This window comes from Hipposideros armiger, unplaced genomic scaffold, assembly GCF_001890085.2.
Source record: "Hipposideros armiger isolate ML-2016 unplaced genomic scaffold, ASM189008v1 scaffold_825, whole genome shotgun sequence".
In the NCBI taxonomy this organism is placed as follows: domain Eukaryota; kingdom Metazoa; phylum Chordata; class Mammalia; order Chiroptera; family Hipposideridae; genus Hipposideros; species Hipposideros armiger.
The window spans coordinates 494,040-510,811 of record NW_017732175.1 but is presented as its reverse complement, the minus strand read 5'-3'; the positions used below and the strand labels follow the sequence as shown (position 1 = coordinate 510,811).

The following is a 16,772-nucleotide window of genomic DNA, read 5'->3' as shown; positions in this document are numbered from 1 at the left end:
TAAATAACACGTGGGTCAAAGAATAAATAAGAGAAACTTAAAATTATTTTGAACTGAAGAGAGTGGAGGGCTCTACTGAGCACATTAGTTGTACCAAATACTTCTCATTACTAGTAAACCACCCAATACTTCAGTTGAACTGAGGGTTTAAAAATAGCTTTTGTTTTAGAAATGCTGCATGACTCATGCCCACAACATTAGAAGAGAGTTTGTCAGCTCATCAGATTTTAAATTTTATTTTTTGAAACATAGACTCTGTTTAGTACTGACAGGTTTGTTCATGTGTAAAGAAGTTATTTCAATCTTAGATATTTACTTTCAAACCGTGGGGTTACGGGATAGTTTATTAGTCATCAAACAATTTGCCAATTTTTAAATTACTGACTTGTACATACATGTAATATGTATCACTTGCAGCATAAAACAATGTATGAAATTACATTTGGAACTGGAATAGTATATTTAATTTTTATCAAAACTTTAGTCTGTTCTTTTTAGCCTTGGAAAGAATGTCCTTAACTGGTGTGATTATGGTAGGCAAGATTTAAGAAAGCCAGAAATTCCATATCTAGTCCAAGGATGGGCCAAAAATTTATTTATATTCATTCATTCATTCATTCACTCAGTAAACATTTGCTAAGTGCCAGAATTACCAAAATGGGTACACAAAGAGTGCATTAGGACCCAGTCCTGTAAAAGAAATCACTTTCAGCCCATACGGCAAAAATATTCTTAAAGAACCTTCATGTTCTCCTTAGGACCTCCTCTCTCGCCTGTCCCTTTAGGTTTCAGAGAGATTCATACTTTGTAGTAAGGTTTCTTTTTTCTTTATGCAGCCATTTTGGAAGTTACAAATGAAAATAAAGGAGGACTGAATTACAACGAAATATTTTCCTATGCTTTGTAGGTTTTCCAAATAAATTTAAAAGGTCTGGGAACAGTAAATTTTTATATAATCCTGAAAAAAATAACTCTGGCCATGGGAGTTCATAGTGCAGTAGTTAGATTCATTACAGAAGGCATTGTGTTACCCTTAGGATGAGGCTCACAAGGATCAGGCCAGGAGGGAGCCACATGCCCAGGAAGTCACCACCAGAGTGACATAGACACTCCAGCTCACGATGAGAGAATACCGGAGGGGTATCTGATACCAAGGCTACCCTTTAGTCAGGAAGAACATCGGCACTGATAAGTCACGGAAACCCGCCCTTCATGGCTTCCAAATGTCCCGTCTAGCAGTACAGGAGGCCACTCAGCTTTGGACAGAGCAGCCTTAACAGAAGTCCCGGCCTTAACCCAGACTCAGTGACCCCTTTGTGATTCAATTGGCAAAGGTCTCAGGGGAACCCCTCTCCCTTTCAACCTGTCCTAGCCCTTCCAGTAAGAAAACATGGGGGACCTGTGATAAGGCAAAAGAATTCAGATTTTATTTTTGACATCCAACATTTTATCATCTGAAATGTGGGGTTTACAGTACATTTCTCTCCACAAGGGGAAGAACAAGAATTGGTTTATTTTTTCATCCCCCACACATTAATATTCCTAACACGTAGTGCTCACCAAACACTTGGTAAATAAAGAAAGGACCCTTTAACTACCTGTTAGCCTCATTTCCAAATTTTCAGACTTGAGCTATCTTCTGATTTCTAACCTCCTTCAAATCCCTCTAATTATGGGTTATAGTATAGTGGAACTTCAATTGCAGCTGATAATTATTGAGCACTTACTGTGTGCTAGATCCTACATAAAATGCTTTAATATAATCTTCACATTAAATCTGTAGATGGGTGCTATTCCTAACCTTATATAATGATGAGGAAAATTAAGTTTAGAGAAGTTAATCTACCCACAGTCACAACATTATTCACAGATAGATACATAATTCAAGACCAGGCAGTCTGGCTTTAAGTGAACTCTGAGCTGCTCTGCTGTAGAAGAGCCACTGATATTCATAACCCGAATGGCTGGTCAGGACAGTTCGCAGTACGCACTCAATGAACTTTGAGTGAATGTATACATGAATCATCATTGTGTCCAAATTTCTACCCATAATTTATAGGCCTGGGGACGTGTTAACCTTCATTCTTTTAAGTTAGATTTATCCAATTCTGGCTTTTACTATATTCTTAGGTAGTGGATATTAATCGTCAAGAATATGTTATTGCTCTATGATCCCAGAGAAGAAAGGAAACCAATACAGTGGAAATATAACAATTACTATACAAATGCTGGGGATATTTATTCCTATCCATCCCAGGGCAGTGGTCACTGGCTTCTCAAAGGAGGGTGCCCCACTGCTGTGCCTGTGATTCTGGAAGGCCGGGATGGTGCTGGTGTCTGGTGGGAAGATGTGTTCGGGTGTGGTCCTTGAAAAATGCTGGCAAGAGGGTGGGGACCACTATGGACAGTAAACACTGGAAATGATAGGGGTGGGAACGTGTATGTGGTAGCTGGCTCACTTGCCGCCTGAAATTGGCACCTGAAGCATCTTCAGCATGTGGACCAGGAATTGCCAACCACCGACCTGTGAGATTGTTGTTTACTGTTTGCTGTGAGTGTGGAGTCTCCTTGTTAATTAATTGCTGAGACAGAAACAGAAGGGGAGTTGGAATGCCGTCCCTCTGGGTGAAAACATGACCATGTTCTCCAACCTGCAGGGGAAGATCTTACACTCCTTGCTTTCTTGACTAATACTGAGTAGCACTGGTTCACTTTTGATCTTTTTTAAACCTGTGCTTCCCTCTTTCTTTGCTTTTAATTTTTGAAATCATGTTGGGCCCCAAAAAGGGAAGGATCCTTAAGCACAGGATGATTTAGTCCATAGAGTGCTGGCTCAGAGTCCAGATGTCTGAGTTCTCATCCCAGTTCCCCCACTAATTCACTGTGTGACCTTAGAAAAGTTGCTCAACTTCTCTGGCCTTCGGTGTCCTCATCTCTGAAATGAAAAGTTGGCAATCTTTAAGGTTCTTTCTTGTTTTCCAATTTTCTGTCTCTCTGTTGGTTTCCTCACATTGCATTGTAATTTGGATTTTCAGTTTTTCAAAGGACTATAGAATAAGCTTTATGCAGAAAAAAGGAAATGGACCCTTAAAGATAATTGAATATCTTGGGCCTTAAACACAGTAGGAATTCAGGAGTAACTGCTGAATTAATAAATGAGTTGAATATTTTAGTGCTCTAGGAAATAGGGATTGCAGCTGACTGAAACATGAGGTGCAGTGCCCACCCTAAGAAAAACAAGTGTTGTTAGCCTTCTTAGATCTTCTTAGGAGTAACTTTCACTAAGAAAGAAAGTTCTAGCACCTGGATTAAAACTTAAATGTCTAATTCTGTGCCCCTGTTGCCATCATTGTAATAATAATTTTAATATCCAGTGTCATTGTGGTGAGATACCTGCATTATCATCTTGTCTAAATTTCATGAACATTCTCTTAGTATTTTTGTTGCGGTCATTGTACAAACAAAACGAAAAGGAGGCAGAGGCACAGAGACGTAAGAGCCTCCCTATGGTTATAGGCAAGTGTGTGACGCAACCGGGGCTCTAATCCAGGGCGGCCTGATTCCAGAAACCACACCCATGGCCACTAAGCACACTAGTCTTTTTTCTGTCTATAGTTAAGTACGGCTCAGGAAAATCAACCCAAATATTTGGAAAATCCATTTTAAGCAAAAGATAAAAATGTAGCCAACAGAGTTTCATTGATTGATGAATGGATGGATGGATAGATAGATAGATAGATAGATAGAGTGTATATGTTGTGTATATGAACTAATGCACTAATGAACAAATTAGTAACATATAAGTCAGCTTTTTAATTGGCAAAAATTACCTAGATCTAAGTAGAGACAAATGAACCATGCACAGTACAACAAGGGAAAACCACTAAAGAATATGATGAGAGATGTACAGCCCTTGGGTAATTAGAGAAATGAATTGTAAAGCACGAGATATCATTTTTTCCCCCAGATGGATAAAAATAAAAAGACGGATACTTTCTAGTGTTGTTGAGCATATTTCCCCATAGCCTTTAGGATTTTGTTAGACTGTTTCAGATTGTACCAGGGCGCACATTTCTTTTCTTGTTCAGAGCTGGCATTCCTGAGCAGCAGGCAGTTAGCCATCAATTGGTGACTTGGATCTAGTGTCCTTACTTCTTGTGGATCTGTCATCATCTCCATGTGGTTCCCAAGGTTGTCATGTGTGTAGAAAGGAGAAAAAGAATGGAAGCGTTTGTGGGCCTAGCCTAAAATTGGAGGCAGCACTTCTGCTCACGTCCCATTGGCTAAAAGTTAGTCATGTGGTCAAACAAAAAAATGCAAGGAAGTCTGGGAAATGTGGTTTCTCTGTGTTCCCAAGAATAAGAAGAAATAGTTTGAGTAAACATCTAGCAGTATCTGCCGCAAGGAATCAGAGGCTCCGCGCTTTTAGCTCTCGGGCACTTCAGGACAGCCGTGAAGCGCCAGAGAAGTGGTGGTGCTGAGCGGAGGAAGAGAGAAACTAGGTCCTCCTTCCCAGAGCTCCGTCAGCAGCACTTGCCTTAATACACACAACAGGGTTTTGTTCAAGTTTATGTGAAGCACAATCCAAATAAAGTTTCAAGACAAATCCCTTAGTCCCCACTGCATTAGAGAGGCTCTGAATTGACACTGCTCCCCAGATCACTTTCTGAGGGACCCAGTCAGTGTCAGCCCTGAACCATCAAATCTCTAGATAGTGGGGAATTCTGCAGCCCTGGGGTCAGGTACGCCATGGTCAGCTGTATCCTTGTTTTGCTTCCACGCGTGTAGGACGGTGGTAAGATACTTCCCACCCTATCTTTGCCGAGGGGATGTCATGGGTTCCTAAAAAGGTAAAATGAATGTCAACGCTTTTTAAGTTGAAGTGAAGTGCAAGGCATGACTCATAGTCCTACAGCATAGAGATTCATCCACTCTCTTCTCTCACCTTCTTTTTTTTCTTCTCCCCTATTTTCCCTATGTATTATTTTCTTAACCCCTTGTGAAAAAGATAGAGGACTTGAAATGTGAATGCTTTCACTAAAACCCACTACAGTTCAGTTCTAGGGATGGTATCAGGGGAGAGCCAAAGGACAGTGAACAAAAGGCATACCTGAGAAAAAGGGTTAGATTTAGGGTAATGTAATTAGACAGGTATGTGATCCCTTCTTCCCAAAACGTAGGCTGTGAAGGTAGATTGGACAGATGATACTCTAACAAGATGTGAAGAGTGGAAAGGTTGCACTTCCAGGTATCCAAAATGGCACCCCTGTGGTGTTTGCACTGAACTGGAGAGCAGGAAGGAAGTAGTGACTGAAGTTGGTAAAGAGTCCAAGCTAAGTGCAGAAGGCATCCAGCACTCCATGCCTGGGCTGTGGACCTTTCTCCACCGGACAGAGCAGCAGGATGGTTAGTGCGTGTGCAGTGGGAATCTGTTTCTGGGCTGGAGCAATGCTGCTGATAGAGTCATATGACCTGTGGTCAAACCCCCACCGAGTCAGGGTGATTTTAGAGGCAGCCTAGGCTTACAATGATGTCTCCCTCCTGCCTTCTGATTCTCAGAATTTCTTTAGCAAGATGTTTTGTTTCACAATCAAAGATAAACTTAACATGCAGATGCACATATTTATGCTAGGCTGTGAATAGCAGGTCAGGGGACCTGTTTTGATGACCATTAAGAGTCTTAGATACCAAAGACGGTGGGGACTAAGGGGGGCTGAGACCCTCCCCCCCCTGCTATTTCACCTGTTGTAATCCTTACCTCTTCAGAAACCTGTGGCCACCCCAGATTTCTAGCTACCACTGAAGTCTCTGAAACCTGCCAGGAGACTTAAGAAAATGGCAAAAACAAAACAATTATAACTAAGTTCCCGCAATAGGGGTTGATTAAGTAAAGAGCAGCGCCTCCATGCAACAGAATGTCATGCAGTTATCAACAAACAAAAAACAATATGGGTGTTCTCCATATCTTACATAGAAAAGTCTCTGAGATGCACTGAGAAAAGCAAGTGAAATAGTAAGAGGGTGGATAATCTATAGGTGTGCGCACTCACAGTACATAAAATAATTCTGGAAGGATACGTAAGAAGCCAAGGAGAGAGGCTGGAAGCTGGGGCGACGGTGACAAGCAGGAGAATAACCAGGTCCGAAGCTTATAACATTTTGGCCAGCTTCTTTAAGGAAGAGAATGTGAATTTATGACTACAAAATTACTAGTCATACTAATGACTGGTAGGGAGGGGCTCTTGGGAGGGACTCGGAAGCTTAAACTTTGCTAGTGTCATGGCAAATCCACCGCTGGGGATCAGCAGGGAGGGAGAACTTTTGAAAGCTGCCAGAGATTTGAGCCATTTTACCTATTCAAAAGCAATGTATTTGCCATGGTAGCTTTGGAGAAAGAGAATTGAGTAGGTGACCACGCCTCATGAGAAATCTGAGTTCAGATCATCAAATTTATAACAAGAAAATTGCAAAAACTGCAACAACAGTAACTCACTAGCACACCATTATTTTACTATCAGATTGACAGAGATTAAAAAGTTTTAAAAACACAGTTAGTGAGAACATGGGGTGTAGAACGTTGCTGCAATTTGGTATAAATGACCTCCTGGGAGAACAATTCATCAGTGTCTCCCACAATTATAAATGCACATAGCACTTGACCTAGCAATTCCACCTCCAGAAATACATACATCCTACAGGTAGGCTGGCCCATGTGCAAAGAAACATACAGAGGTCATTCATTGCAGCGCTGTTTAGACTGCCAGACTACTAGAAACCTCAGTAGGAGACTGGTGAGCTAAATTATGCTACATCCATTCAACAGAATATTGTACAGCTGAAAAACAAACAAGGAAGCTCTTTATGTGCTAGTTTTTTGGTTTTTTTTTTTTAAAGATTTTTATTGGGAAATTGGGGGGATGGGGACAGTGCTGGGGAATTGGGGAAGGGGAACAGACAAGTTGCTGTCGTTTTGTTCTTCAGTCTAGTTGTGGAGGACGTTGCTTTACTGGCCCAAGTTGGCACCATCATTGCGCTCTTCCCGGGCGAGGCAGATCAGTCGCCAGCTTCTGGATGCCGCTCACTGCGGCTGCTGGCCGCTCCCGCTGACTGCTGGCTACATACGGTAGCCCATGGCAACCCACTGCCACAGGGGCTGCAGCCTACGCTGTCGCCGGCGACTCACGGCAGCCCAGCTCCAGGTTGAACTGTTGTTCAGCATCTTAGCTGTGGAGGGCAGTGTCACTGGCCCTCATATGTAGGATCCGAACTGGGGCCCTCTGGCGTCCCAGGCCAGTTCTTAACCATCGCGCCACTCAGCCGGCCCTTTATGTGCTGGTTTTATAGAGCAATCTTCAATCTATATTTTTAAGTGGAAAATGGCAGTATCAAAATATATTGTGGGCTATCATTGGTGTAATATGTTCCTATAAGCACAGACTATGTTTGGAAGCATTCCCCAAGCAGCTTGGAGTAATATTGGCGTGTCCAGGAAAGGGAACTAGATAGCTGAGGGACACGTGTGAAAGGAAAAATGCATCCTTTTGTACTTTTAAATTTTGGAAAATGCCCATGTGTAACTTTTTCAAAACACGATTTTTGAAAAAGTTAAAACAGATTTTTAAAATTCTGCCAAATGTGCACTAACCTTAACCTCTAAGGAAGCCCGAGACTGTGTAGAGGGCAGCCCAGTTAAGCCCCAAACCTTCACAGGGACAGCAGTGCCTCATTTGATGTAGAGGAAAACAAGGTTAAGAACAGCTGGGAAGATTGGGCATTTTCCCTCCACTGGAGGGCAGAGAATTTAAAAGTCTCATTCACTGTTCAACGATTCAGTGAATTTATGATTCTAAATGAAACGTTTTCCCAGGGATTATTATTTTTTTTAGTGGACTCAATAAAATTTCTAGGAAATGATTCTGTAAGTTCCTGGCAGCTATGAATTCCTCTCTGAGCTCCCCATTACAGTGTTTTAGCTTCTTAAAAATTAAGGGACCCCCTTTGCCCAACTCCTATGAAGGAGACAGAAAGGAGCCATGGCACCCAGTAGGTTTCTCTCTTTATTGTCCTTTATTTTCATTGGGGATTTAGAGTTACTTTGCTCAGTTCAAAGAAGACAGGATCTTTTCAAACATGGTCACAGTCCAAACCTGAGAACACACAGTTTAAAAGAAACAAGTCAGACGGAGAGAATATGGATCCTGAATATGTGTGATTATTCTGAAAATAAGATCTGTCACAGAGAGAGCTGCTAACTCAGCCATCAAAGGTTTATAATATATGAGAAACCTTTTGTTACTCACAAATTGTATATTGCAAGAATGATTTAGAGCCAAGAATACATTTCAAGGTTGATTTTTTTAAAAAGACAGCTAATATTTTCAGAACGAAAAGGCTTGTGATCAAAACCATGTATTTCCACAAGGTGGTGCTATAACTTCTGCCAAGCAGGAAACTCACATTTCCTTTAGGAACTAGAAATCCAAAACATACTTCTGACTGGGGACCAGATCTGCTTGTGCTTTGGGGAATCTATCAAAGGAGCACATGGTACAAAAAACGTTTTGGTGGAGGTTCATTTGGGCCCACGGGTGAAGGCCGTTTCAGGTAGTGGCGCCTTCCACTACCTCCACACATACCCGAGTTGATGTCTCAAGGCTTCGTGCTCACCTTCCAGCCCAGTCGTTTTCCAAAATGCTGCTCTTAACCACTGTCAGGTGTATGTGTGTCAGGAATGGAACCTGGGTGTTTAGGAGTGGCACAGAGTATCAATTACCCTGGGAATGTATCTCCCACACCTACCCACACTTTCTACCCAGGGACAGCTGAAGACTCAGCCCTTTAGTAAGGCCTTTCTTACCACCTGGCCCACATGAATCATACTTTCCTTGAATTTCCCTGGCGTTATTATTTTTACCTCTCTTTGGGCCTATCAGAGGCTGCTTTACAATGTTATTTCACCATTTCCAGCTAAATTTTCCAAGTTCTTTTGCAACAAAATCCATGTCACCACTGCCCTTGTATTATTTCTCACGAGCGTCCTAACTTGAACATATGCATAGTGATAATACCACGAAGGCAGACAATCTGAAGTAAGTGCTCACTAACCTTAGTTGGTGGCCTGAGTACTCAGGAGGATGCTAACCTCACTTGGCCACTGCCTAGGAGCTGGGATGCAATCTCGTAAGTCACACCCTCTCTAGAGCTGTTTGATCATCTCTGAAAGGATAGGACTTGAACTGTCCTCCTGACTCTGTTTTTCTTCTTAATGTTTGCTTCTCTGACTTTAATGTCTTTATTATCCCTGTCATGAGGGAGCCATGGAGGCAAGAATATTTGTATCGTAAGGGAAACAGAAGGATGTTTCTATGGAAGGGAATGGCATCTCCCTGTCTATTCATCCTTAGTCTCATTTCCATTTGTGTGTCTTCCATCTTTGGCAGTCAAAACTGTGATACAAAAAAACCCAAAAAAACCCTGTGATATACGTGGCTGGTCATTCCCTCTCTCTTGTCACCACAACCTCTCTACTCCCACAGGGAATAAGGCTGGTCAGTGGAAGCCTCCGGGCACAGTGACAGCAGGATACTCTGGGCCACTGTTAGGGGTAGGACAGGAAACCTGGGCAGCTCCGCGAGCCTTGGCTGGATAATGTGGATACAAGTGGGAGAGGGATACTTGGACCTAAGGACAATCACTGGGGACTTGGATGGCTAGAACAGGACACGTCCAGAAATAGACATCAAGCACTTGAGATTAGGGATAAGTCCAATGAACTTCTGTTGGCAAAAGTAAAAGACAGTGTTTGACCAATAGGGCATTTCTATATTCAAAATAATCAGCATGTTGTTATCAGTTTTCCCCTTTTATTATGTCCATCAGGAGGAGAGGCACTACACAAAGACCCAGCTCATGCTTTCAATAATAAGAGATTTTAGTCTAGAAAGTACAAAAAGAAAAGATATAATGCATGTTTTTCAGCTTCTCCCAAGTAGGAGGAAAAATAAAATATATATGTAGAAAAATAGTAGCAGAAACATTTGGCTTTAAGCACCCATTCAGAAGAATTCTTGGGATCCCAACTCCTCTTCCTACCAGTGTGAGATATAAATTTCATGTATATATCAGTATGTATCTGTGTGTGTGTATTTGTCATTTTATACCCAAAAGAATATAATATGGCTTATAAACATATATACACACAGAGAATATAAAATTAAAGATGGATAAAAGAAGAAAATAGGACAAAAGGAAAATAAAAGGAGAAAGAATAAGAGTTCACAAAGAAAAGTGACTAAGTCTTTAAAATTCACTCTGATTGGAGAAATAAAAAACACAATAGCCCAACAGCATTTATGTAAGTTAAAAATGCATGCACACAAACAATATAGGTTTTTTTAAATTCTTTTTTTAAAAAGGAGTAAACACAGGAGGAACCTTGAACAAACCAAAGGAACCAAAGATAACAGTGTGACAGTGAAGATTGTAATTCACCATTCTGCACCTGCCTTCCCCAAATAAAAATTAAACAGGCAAATTATAATAAATCTAAGAAGTGCCATTATTAAATAAATAAATATATAAATATATATATTTATATATTTTTTCCCTATGACATATGTACTCAACTTAAAAACATACCTATAGGAGAAATTTCCAGAACTATGAGCCTCCCAAGACCCAGAGAAAGTGTTGTCAGGCAGCCAGATCATGAAGGGGCTTGTAGGCCATGCATGCTACTGAGATTGGACTTCATACTCCCAGAGGCGAGGCTCCTCGAAATGTTTTCCTTCCATTTTATTGAGGTATAATTGACAAATAAAAATTGCATCTACGGTGTACAACTTGATGTTTTGATACACATACGCACATATATGACTGTGAACCAATCACCATAGTCAAGCTAATTAACATGTCTGTCACCTTACAGAGTCACTATTTATTCCCCTTTCCTTCTCCGCCTTGTCTTCACCGCACCTCATGTCAAGCCCACACGATTTGCCCCGCCCTCAACAGTGTATTCAGGCTTCTATTTTGCATGTCCCATTTCTTCTGCTGGTATGTCCTCCTCTCCACCAGGTAACAGAGTCCCTAAGACAAATCAGCTCAGCTATCACCTAATCCTTCAAGCCTTCTCTTACTCCCCAGGTAGTGTTCTGTCCTTTGTGTCACCATGGCACTTTGTGTACATCTCAACACAATACATCACACTCTGCTATCACTATTTGCTACTTGTGTCTCTCCTCAATTAGATTGCGAGCTCCTTGGGGGCAGAGACTTCATTTTTGTATATCTGGTTTCAAAAGGAGCATATTGAGTAAATGAATAAAAGAAAAAAAAATGAAGCAATTAGTATGTGTACCTTGCACAGCACTACCTTTAGGCTAGCGCTAATGTGCAAAGGCTGAGAAAAGAAGTTAAGGGGAAACCAAGGATGAGAAAAGAAAAATATGTTCATTGGAAAGGGACTGGGTAGCTAAGAACTCCAACAGCCAAGTCAGGGTGGACTTAAAGGAGAAAGATGGAGAGACCATGGTCAGTCGAGTTAAGGAAAGAACTGAATTCAAAATGAGTTCAAAAAGTTCAAAGGTGGGTCATGGGATCAGACAAAAAGCAGAGTTAGAAAGGCCAGAGCGGTTTTCAAAGAACTGGCACCGGATCCGCTGAGAGTCAGAGCTAACCAACTGAGGGACCACGCGGAATGGTGTCACCAGGAGGATGTCTGGTTAGGGCAGTGACAACCCCAAGGATAACTCTGATGAAGTCCTGCTTTAAAAGAGATCACCGTAATTCCTTTATCAAAATATGGGGATGGGATGACAGGCCTGATGAAGACGCCCAGGCACCAAGAGCAAGCATCAAGAAATGGAAACGCAAGAAAAACAGAGAGAACCATAGTTTGCAAAGTGAAGGGAAGAGGAGCCTAGAGCTAGACTGGTCCCCATGCGCACCCGCCCTGCAGACGAGGATGCCCCACGGGAAGGGCCGGCTCCCTACGTGATAAGTTTGAATGTTCCTGCATTTCACTACTCCTTGAAAAGTCAGCCAAGCCTTGTATGCTTAGCTCTCTGGACAACAGCCCAGAGGTCACTGATCAAGGGTGGTGACTTAACAAAACAAAAATGCTGATAGGTCAGAGCTGGTAGAACAAGAGGAGGTCAAGTCTATGAGACCTGAGAGAGAAAACAAAGAGATAGAGAGCTGTAGTCAAGGAGAACCAAGTGGAGCCAGAGTGGGAGGCAGGCCCGCACCTCTGGCCTCAGTGCCCGCTGCCGGTAGGCGGTGTGCAGCCTGGCAGGCATCGGCCACCGGTGCCCAGGGGTCAGGCGTTTGCCAACTCTGCTCACCCGTACCCTGGACTGTTTGCTCTCCCAGCCTAGAAATACACTTCTAGCTTAAACTTCTTATTACTGTATTTACAAAAGTTTCAAAGTATTGCTTGTATACAATACTATATTAGTTTCAAGTGTACAATATAGGGATTCAGCATTTTTATACCTTACAACGTGATCACCCCATTAATTCTAGGAATCATCTGTCACTGTGCAAACTTATCACAATATTATTGACTATATTTCCCTTCCCCTTTTCACCCATTCCCCCATTCTCTTCCCTCTGGCAACCATCCCTTTGGCCTCTGTTTCTATGAGTCTGTTTTTGTTTTGTGTGTTCATTTTTAATTTCTTTCTTCTTCCCTTCTTTCTTCTTTCTTTTAGATTCCATATGTAAATGAAATCATATGGTATTTGTCTTTCTCTGACTTATTTCACCTAGCATAATACCCTCTAGATCCTTCCACATTGTTGCAAATGGCAAGATTTCTTTCTTTTTCATTGCTCCTAATATTCCGTTGTATGTATGTACCACCCCTTCTTTATCCATTCATCTATTGATGGACACCTAGGTTGCTTCCATAGCTTGGCCACTGTAAATAACGCTACAATGAGCTTTTTGACTTCCTGCACTCCCAACAGTGCTAGGCCTGCTGTCACCTCCCTGAACTCCTAGTCCTGGCCTTCCCTGGGTGTTGCCCACACCTACATAGTAGCTTAGGATAGGCTGAAGGCTGCTAACTGTTTAGGGCTTCACCCCTCCGAGTATAGCATGGCTGAAGTAGCACATTCTGTGAACACAGAAATGCTTCAGGGCTTTATTGGAGCAGACACCATTCTGCTTTAATTACGTTCTACCCTAAAGCTCCCTTCAAAAAGCTCATAGGCATGGCAGGCCTGCATCAGCACAGCAGCCAGTGGGCGCAGTAATCTGGGAGTGGTCTAACCCACTAGCCCTTTGGGCTGATAGATCAGGGCATCCCCAAGAACAAAAGAGCCAGGGAGCCCAGGAAGACTCTGCTTGACCTGTGCGAGCGCGTGGCACCCCGTGGAGTGATGAGTGGGGCTGGTGGTGTCTGACTACAGTGGACCTCCCTAGACTTTCTGTGCCTGGGTTTGTTTGAAGTCTGTGGAGAGGAATAGAGATAGAAGACCCTCAGGTTTGCACTCGAGACCAACAGAGCACAAGCCTTCCCTGAAAGAATCTGGAAGAAAATATATAGGCATGAAGAAACACATGGGACTGAGACAAACACAGAGGTCCTGGGAAGAATACAGAAGGAAAGCACCCGAGATAGATAATTATCCTAAAATGAACTCAGAGAATACACGGAGGAAAGACATGGCATGCTGTTTTAGAGATGCTTATTCCTCCGTCCCAGAGATGGCCTTCTAGGGGAAGGCGAGGAGAGGGGAGGCGGGAGGGGGAGCGCGGGGGGCGGGGGGGGGAGCTTAGGAAGAGAAGTTAACCTCGAGGCCTGCAGATAACGATGCCTACACAAGCACAGTCACTCACACCCTCAGAGCCGCAGGCAGGCCAAGGCGCGGCACCGTCGGAAGGCAGAAGGTCAGCATGGTGCAGGCAGGCTCAGGTGAAGACCTGGGGAAATGCAGGGGAGAAGACGCACTCAGGCAGATGTCACAGACGCGCAAGGGCACAGCGGAGGCCCCTCTCTCGCCCCTCTGTGTCCTGCACCCTCTCCTCTCTGTCCCGTCCTTTCTGGTCACTCCTGCCGGCCCCGGCCCCTGGCCCCCGGCCCCTGCCCTCCCGGCCGGGCGCCACTTCCCCGCGCTGACGCGGGAGCCTGTTGCACGCCAATGGGGCCGCGGCGCACACAGGCCCTGCCCCTCCCCCGGGAAGGTGTGTCCCTGGTTTCCTCACCTGAAACTTCCTAGGAGAGCCAGATCCCTCCCTCCCGGCCGGGCGGGGAAGGGCAGGCGCGGGTGGGGCGGCCGAGGCAACCCAGGCCTGCGCTGGGCACCGGCAGGCCGGCGCCCGGGACTCGGAGGGGACTTTGGGGCCGAGACAGCATGTGACACTGGCCAGGTGGGCGCCCGGCTCCCTCGCAGCTCCCGGCTCGGCGGGCGGCAGGCGGCTGCAGAGACCCGGCGGAGGTAAGGGAGGCGCAGGAAGGGCCAGGAAACTAGGCCTTCGCTCTGGGACCAGCCCCAGCTGGGTCCCGGGGCGCAGGCTCCGGAAATGGGGGGCTGGGCGCCGGCAGAGTTCGGGGCGTGTGACTGAGGATCCCAGTCGGGAAGAGGAGAGAAGCCGGAGGAAATGGCCTTCCTGAAAAATTTGCTTCCGGCCTGGTCCCCGCCTCGGGAATGGGCACCCTGCCCCCAGATGTTCCCCAGGCCAATAAGAGGCCTCTTCAAAGGCAAGGTCCGGGGCGGGGGGCGGGGAAGCAAACCCCTAGAATAAGGAGCCGCTGAGAGCCCCTGTGCGGACCTGCTCCCTGCTGGGAGATGTTCCCCGTCTGCTCTTGCTCAGCTAGGCCCCGGCCGCCCGTCCCGTCCCGTCCCTTCCCGTGGGCTTCCACCCTGTGCGTGTCTCAGGCCATCCCTCTCCCGGGCGGGCGAGCGAGCGAGGCTTTGAGTAAAATGACTCCTGACCCCTCCCTCCCCCGTCCCCTTACCTGGGGAGCACCTCGGAAGCTTGAGGTCAATCACAACGTCGCACAGTGAACTTGGGGAGATGGGGAAGGGAGCTGCTTAGAGGTGGGGGTGGGGCTCCAGTTCTGAGCATCGTGGATAAGCAAGACTGTCCCTGGGAGAGCGAGTCCTGATACCACTTATTTTCCCATCTCAGGCCCTTCTGCCCTTCCTGGATCTCTGAGTCCTGAGACAGACTTGCCCTCCTGTCTGCCTAGAAGTGAACTCTGGCCAGGACTCTCGTCAGATTGACGGGGGAGGGTGTGTCAAGCAGACAAGGGAGAGCGGGCGGCTTTCACTTCTAGTCCTTCCTTCTTTTGCTGCCCCCCCTCCCCCATGGCATTCTGAGGCCCTGTGTCCTTGGCCCGCTCCAGAAAGCCCAGCTCCTACCTAAAAAGCTGCGGAGGTGGCCCCTGTCTCAGACTTCCTGTTTTATCTGTACCTGGAGTGTGAAGACGCTCCTTGCCCAGGTCCTAGCAAAATGGGGGTCAGGAGGGAGCGATGTCATCACCCTGGTGGGGAAGAGAGAGGGGCCAGGGGAGGTGTAAAGGAACCCCTCTTCCCAACAGAACGCAGTGTTTCTCATCACAGACTCTTCACGTAATCGGGGTCCCTCGAGGGTACGGCTGCCCACAGTGTGGTCTGGCTGAGGCTGTCTGTGGGATAGACAAGGTGATGTCATTTGTGGTGTCTGGACTGGCCAGTCACTACGTGGGGTGGACAAGACTGGGTCACTCACCGGGTTATGGATTGAGCAAGAGCAGTGTTACCCAAATGTTGGTGATGTAGTCCTGAGCAGGTGGCTTACAGCACCTGGTGTGGACGGGAAAGCCACTCACCGTGTCGGGTGAACAGGGGCTGACCATTCAGCGTGTGTGCAAGGTGGGTGAGAACAAAGTCACCCTCAGGTCTGGGCTAAGGACACACATAGGTCACTCCCACTCACATTATCTGTGTGGGTGGCGGCTGGGCCATGGTGGGCTTGTGGAGTATCTGTCAGCATCGCCACTAGGGACGTTCTGTGCTAGCTCATCTGGGCTGCAGGGCAGCGAATGAGATGGTATTTTCAGACGTTAGGGAATAGAGACGAGATGTTTATTACGTTTTCACTGGGATGGAGGGTGGGACTTGCCTAAAGTGGGTAGAACACGGGTCTTCACAGCGAGTGGTCCAGATCGCTACGCTTATTTTTATATCTTTGTAGCATTGGGGGCAATAATGTCAAACAGTGAATAAAGGTGTACATCTACGTGGTAGTCTTATTTTCTAAATCAAAATGAGAACCTGTCTTTTGGTTTTGGGGGTATTTTCCTATGATAAGCAGCAGTATAGACGACGTGGTATACATGTACAAGTATTGAAACCTCAAAAGCATTTCAGTGATTTATGGTGTACATCAGAATTTTTAAAACTGACATTGCTAGAAAATCCAGGAAGCATGGTTCTCCAAATTCATGGCGGTCAACCTGGGTTCGAAGAAGAAGCAGTGATGGATGTGGGGGTTGGCTGGGGAGGGGGTATATCTTTGAAGTACAATTTTATATCTGGAGACTACAAATGGACAAGAGTTCAGGTGTTGGGGGGCTCCAAGGGAGATAGAGCTCTGTCACACTTTGCGTTAATGGGGTGACTTGGAGCTTTGTCTTGAATGAAGTCACATGTGGACAGGATCAGCGGGTGCGAAATGTCTCTGGCCTGTATGGTGCGTGTCTGTCTTTGCACACGCTCAGCTAGTGATTATTCACTCCCAGTGGGGAAGGAGATAAGAGACCACTCTAATATAATGGGCAG

The 16,772-nt window shown here is 45.3% G+C and overlaps 1 protein-coding gene and 1 long non-coding RNA gene across 4 annotated transcripts in view; one reads left to right on the top strand and one right to left on the bottom strand.

Moving 5' to 3' along the window:
• ARHGEF5 (Rho guanine nucleotide exchange factor 5) overlaps window positions 1-16,772 on the top strand; it is a 61,105-nt gene that overhangs the window by 24,614 nt on the left and 19,719 nt on the right. The window contains exon 1 of one of the 3 annotated variants that reach the window (XM_019629100.1): window positions 13,800-13,921. The exons of 1 other annotated variant lie outside the window; for it this stretch is intronic. In XM_019629100.1, coding sequence (XP_019484645.1) covers window positions 13,820-13,921 — 102 coding nt within the window. In that variant the 5' untranslated portion in view covers window positions 13,800-13,819. Of the gene's footprint in view, window positions 1-13,799; window positions 13,922-14,356; window positions 14,445-16,772 lie in introns of those variants that run through there. One more of the 3 variants, XM_019629101.1, reaches the window with a different exon arrangement.
• LOC109374491 (uncharacterized) lies at window positions 7,377-14,304 on the bottom strand. The gene is made up of 3 exons (XR_002122394.1): window positions 14,212-14,304; window positions 13,800-13,929; window positions 7,377-8,147 (listed from the first exon to the last, which is right to left on the bottom strand). It is a non-coding gene; the product is annotated as an uncharacterized LOC109374491 (long non-coding RNA).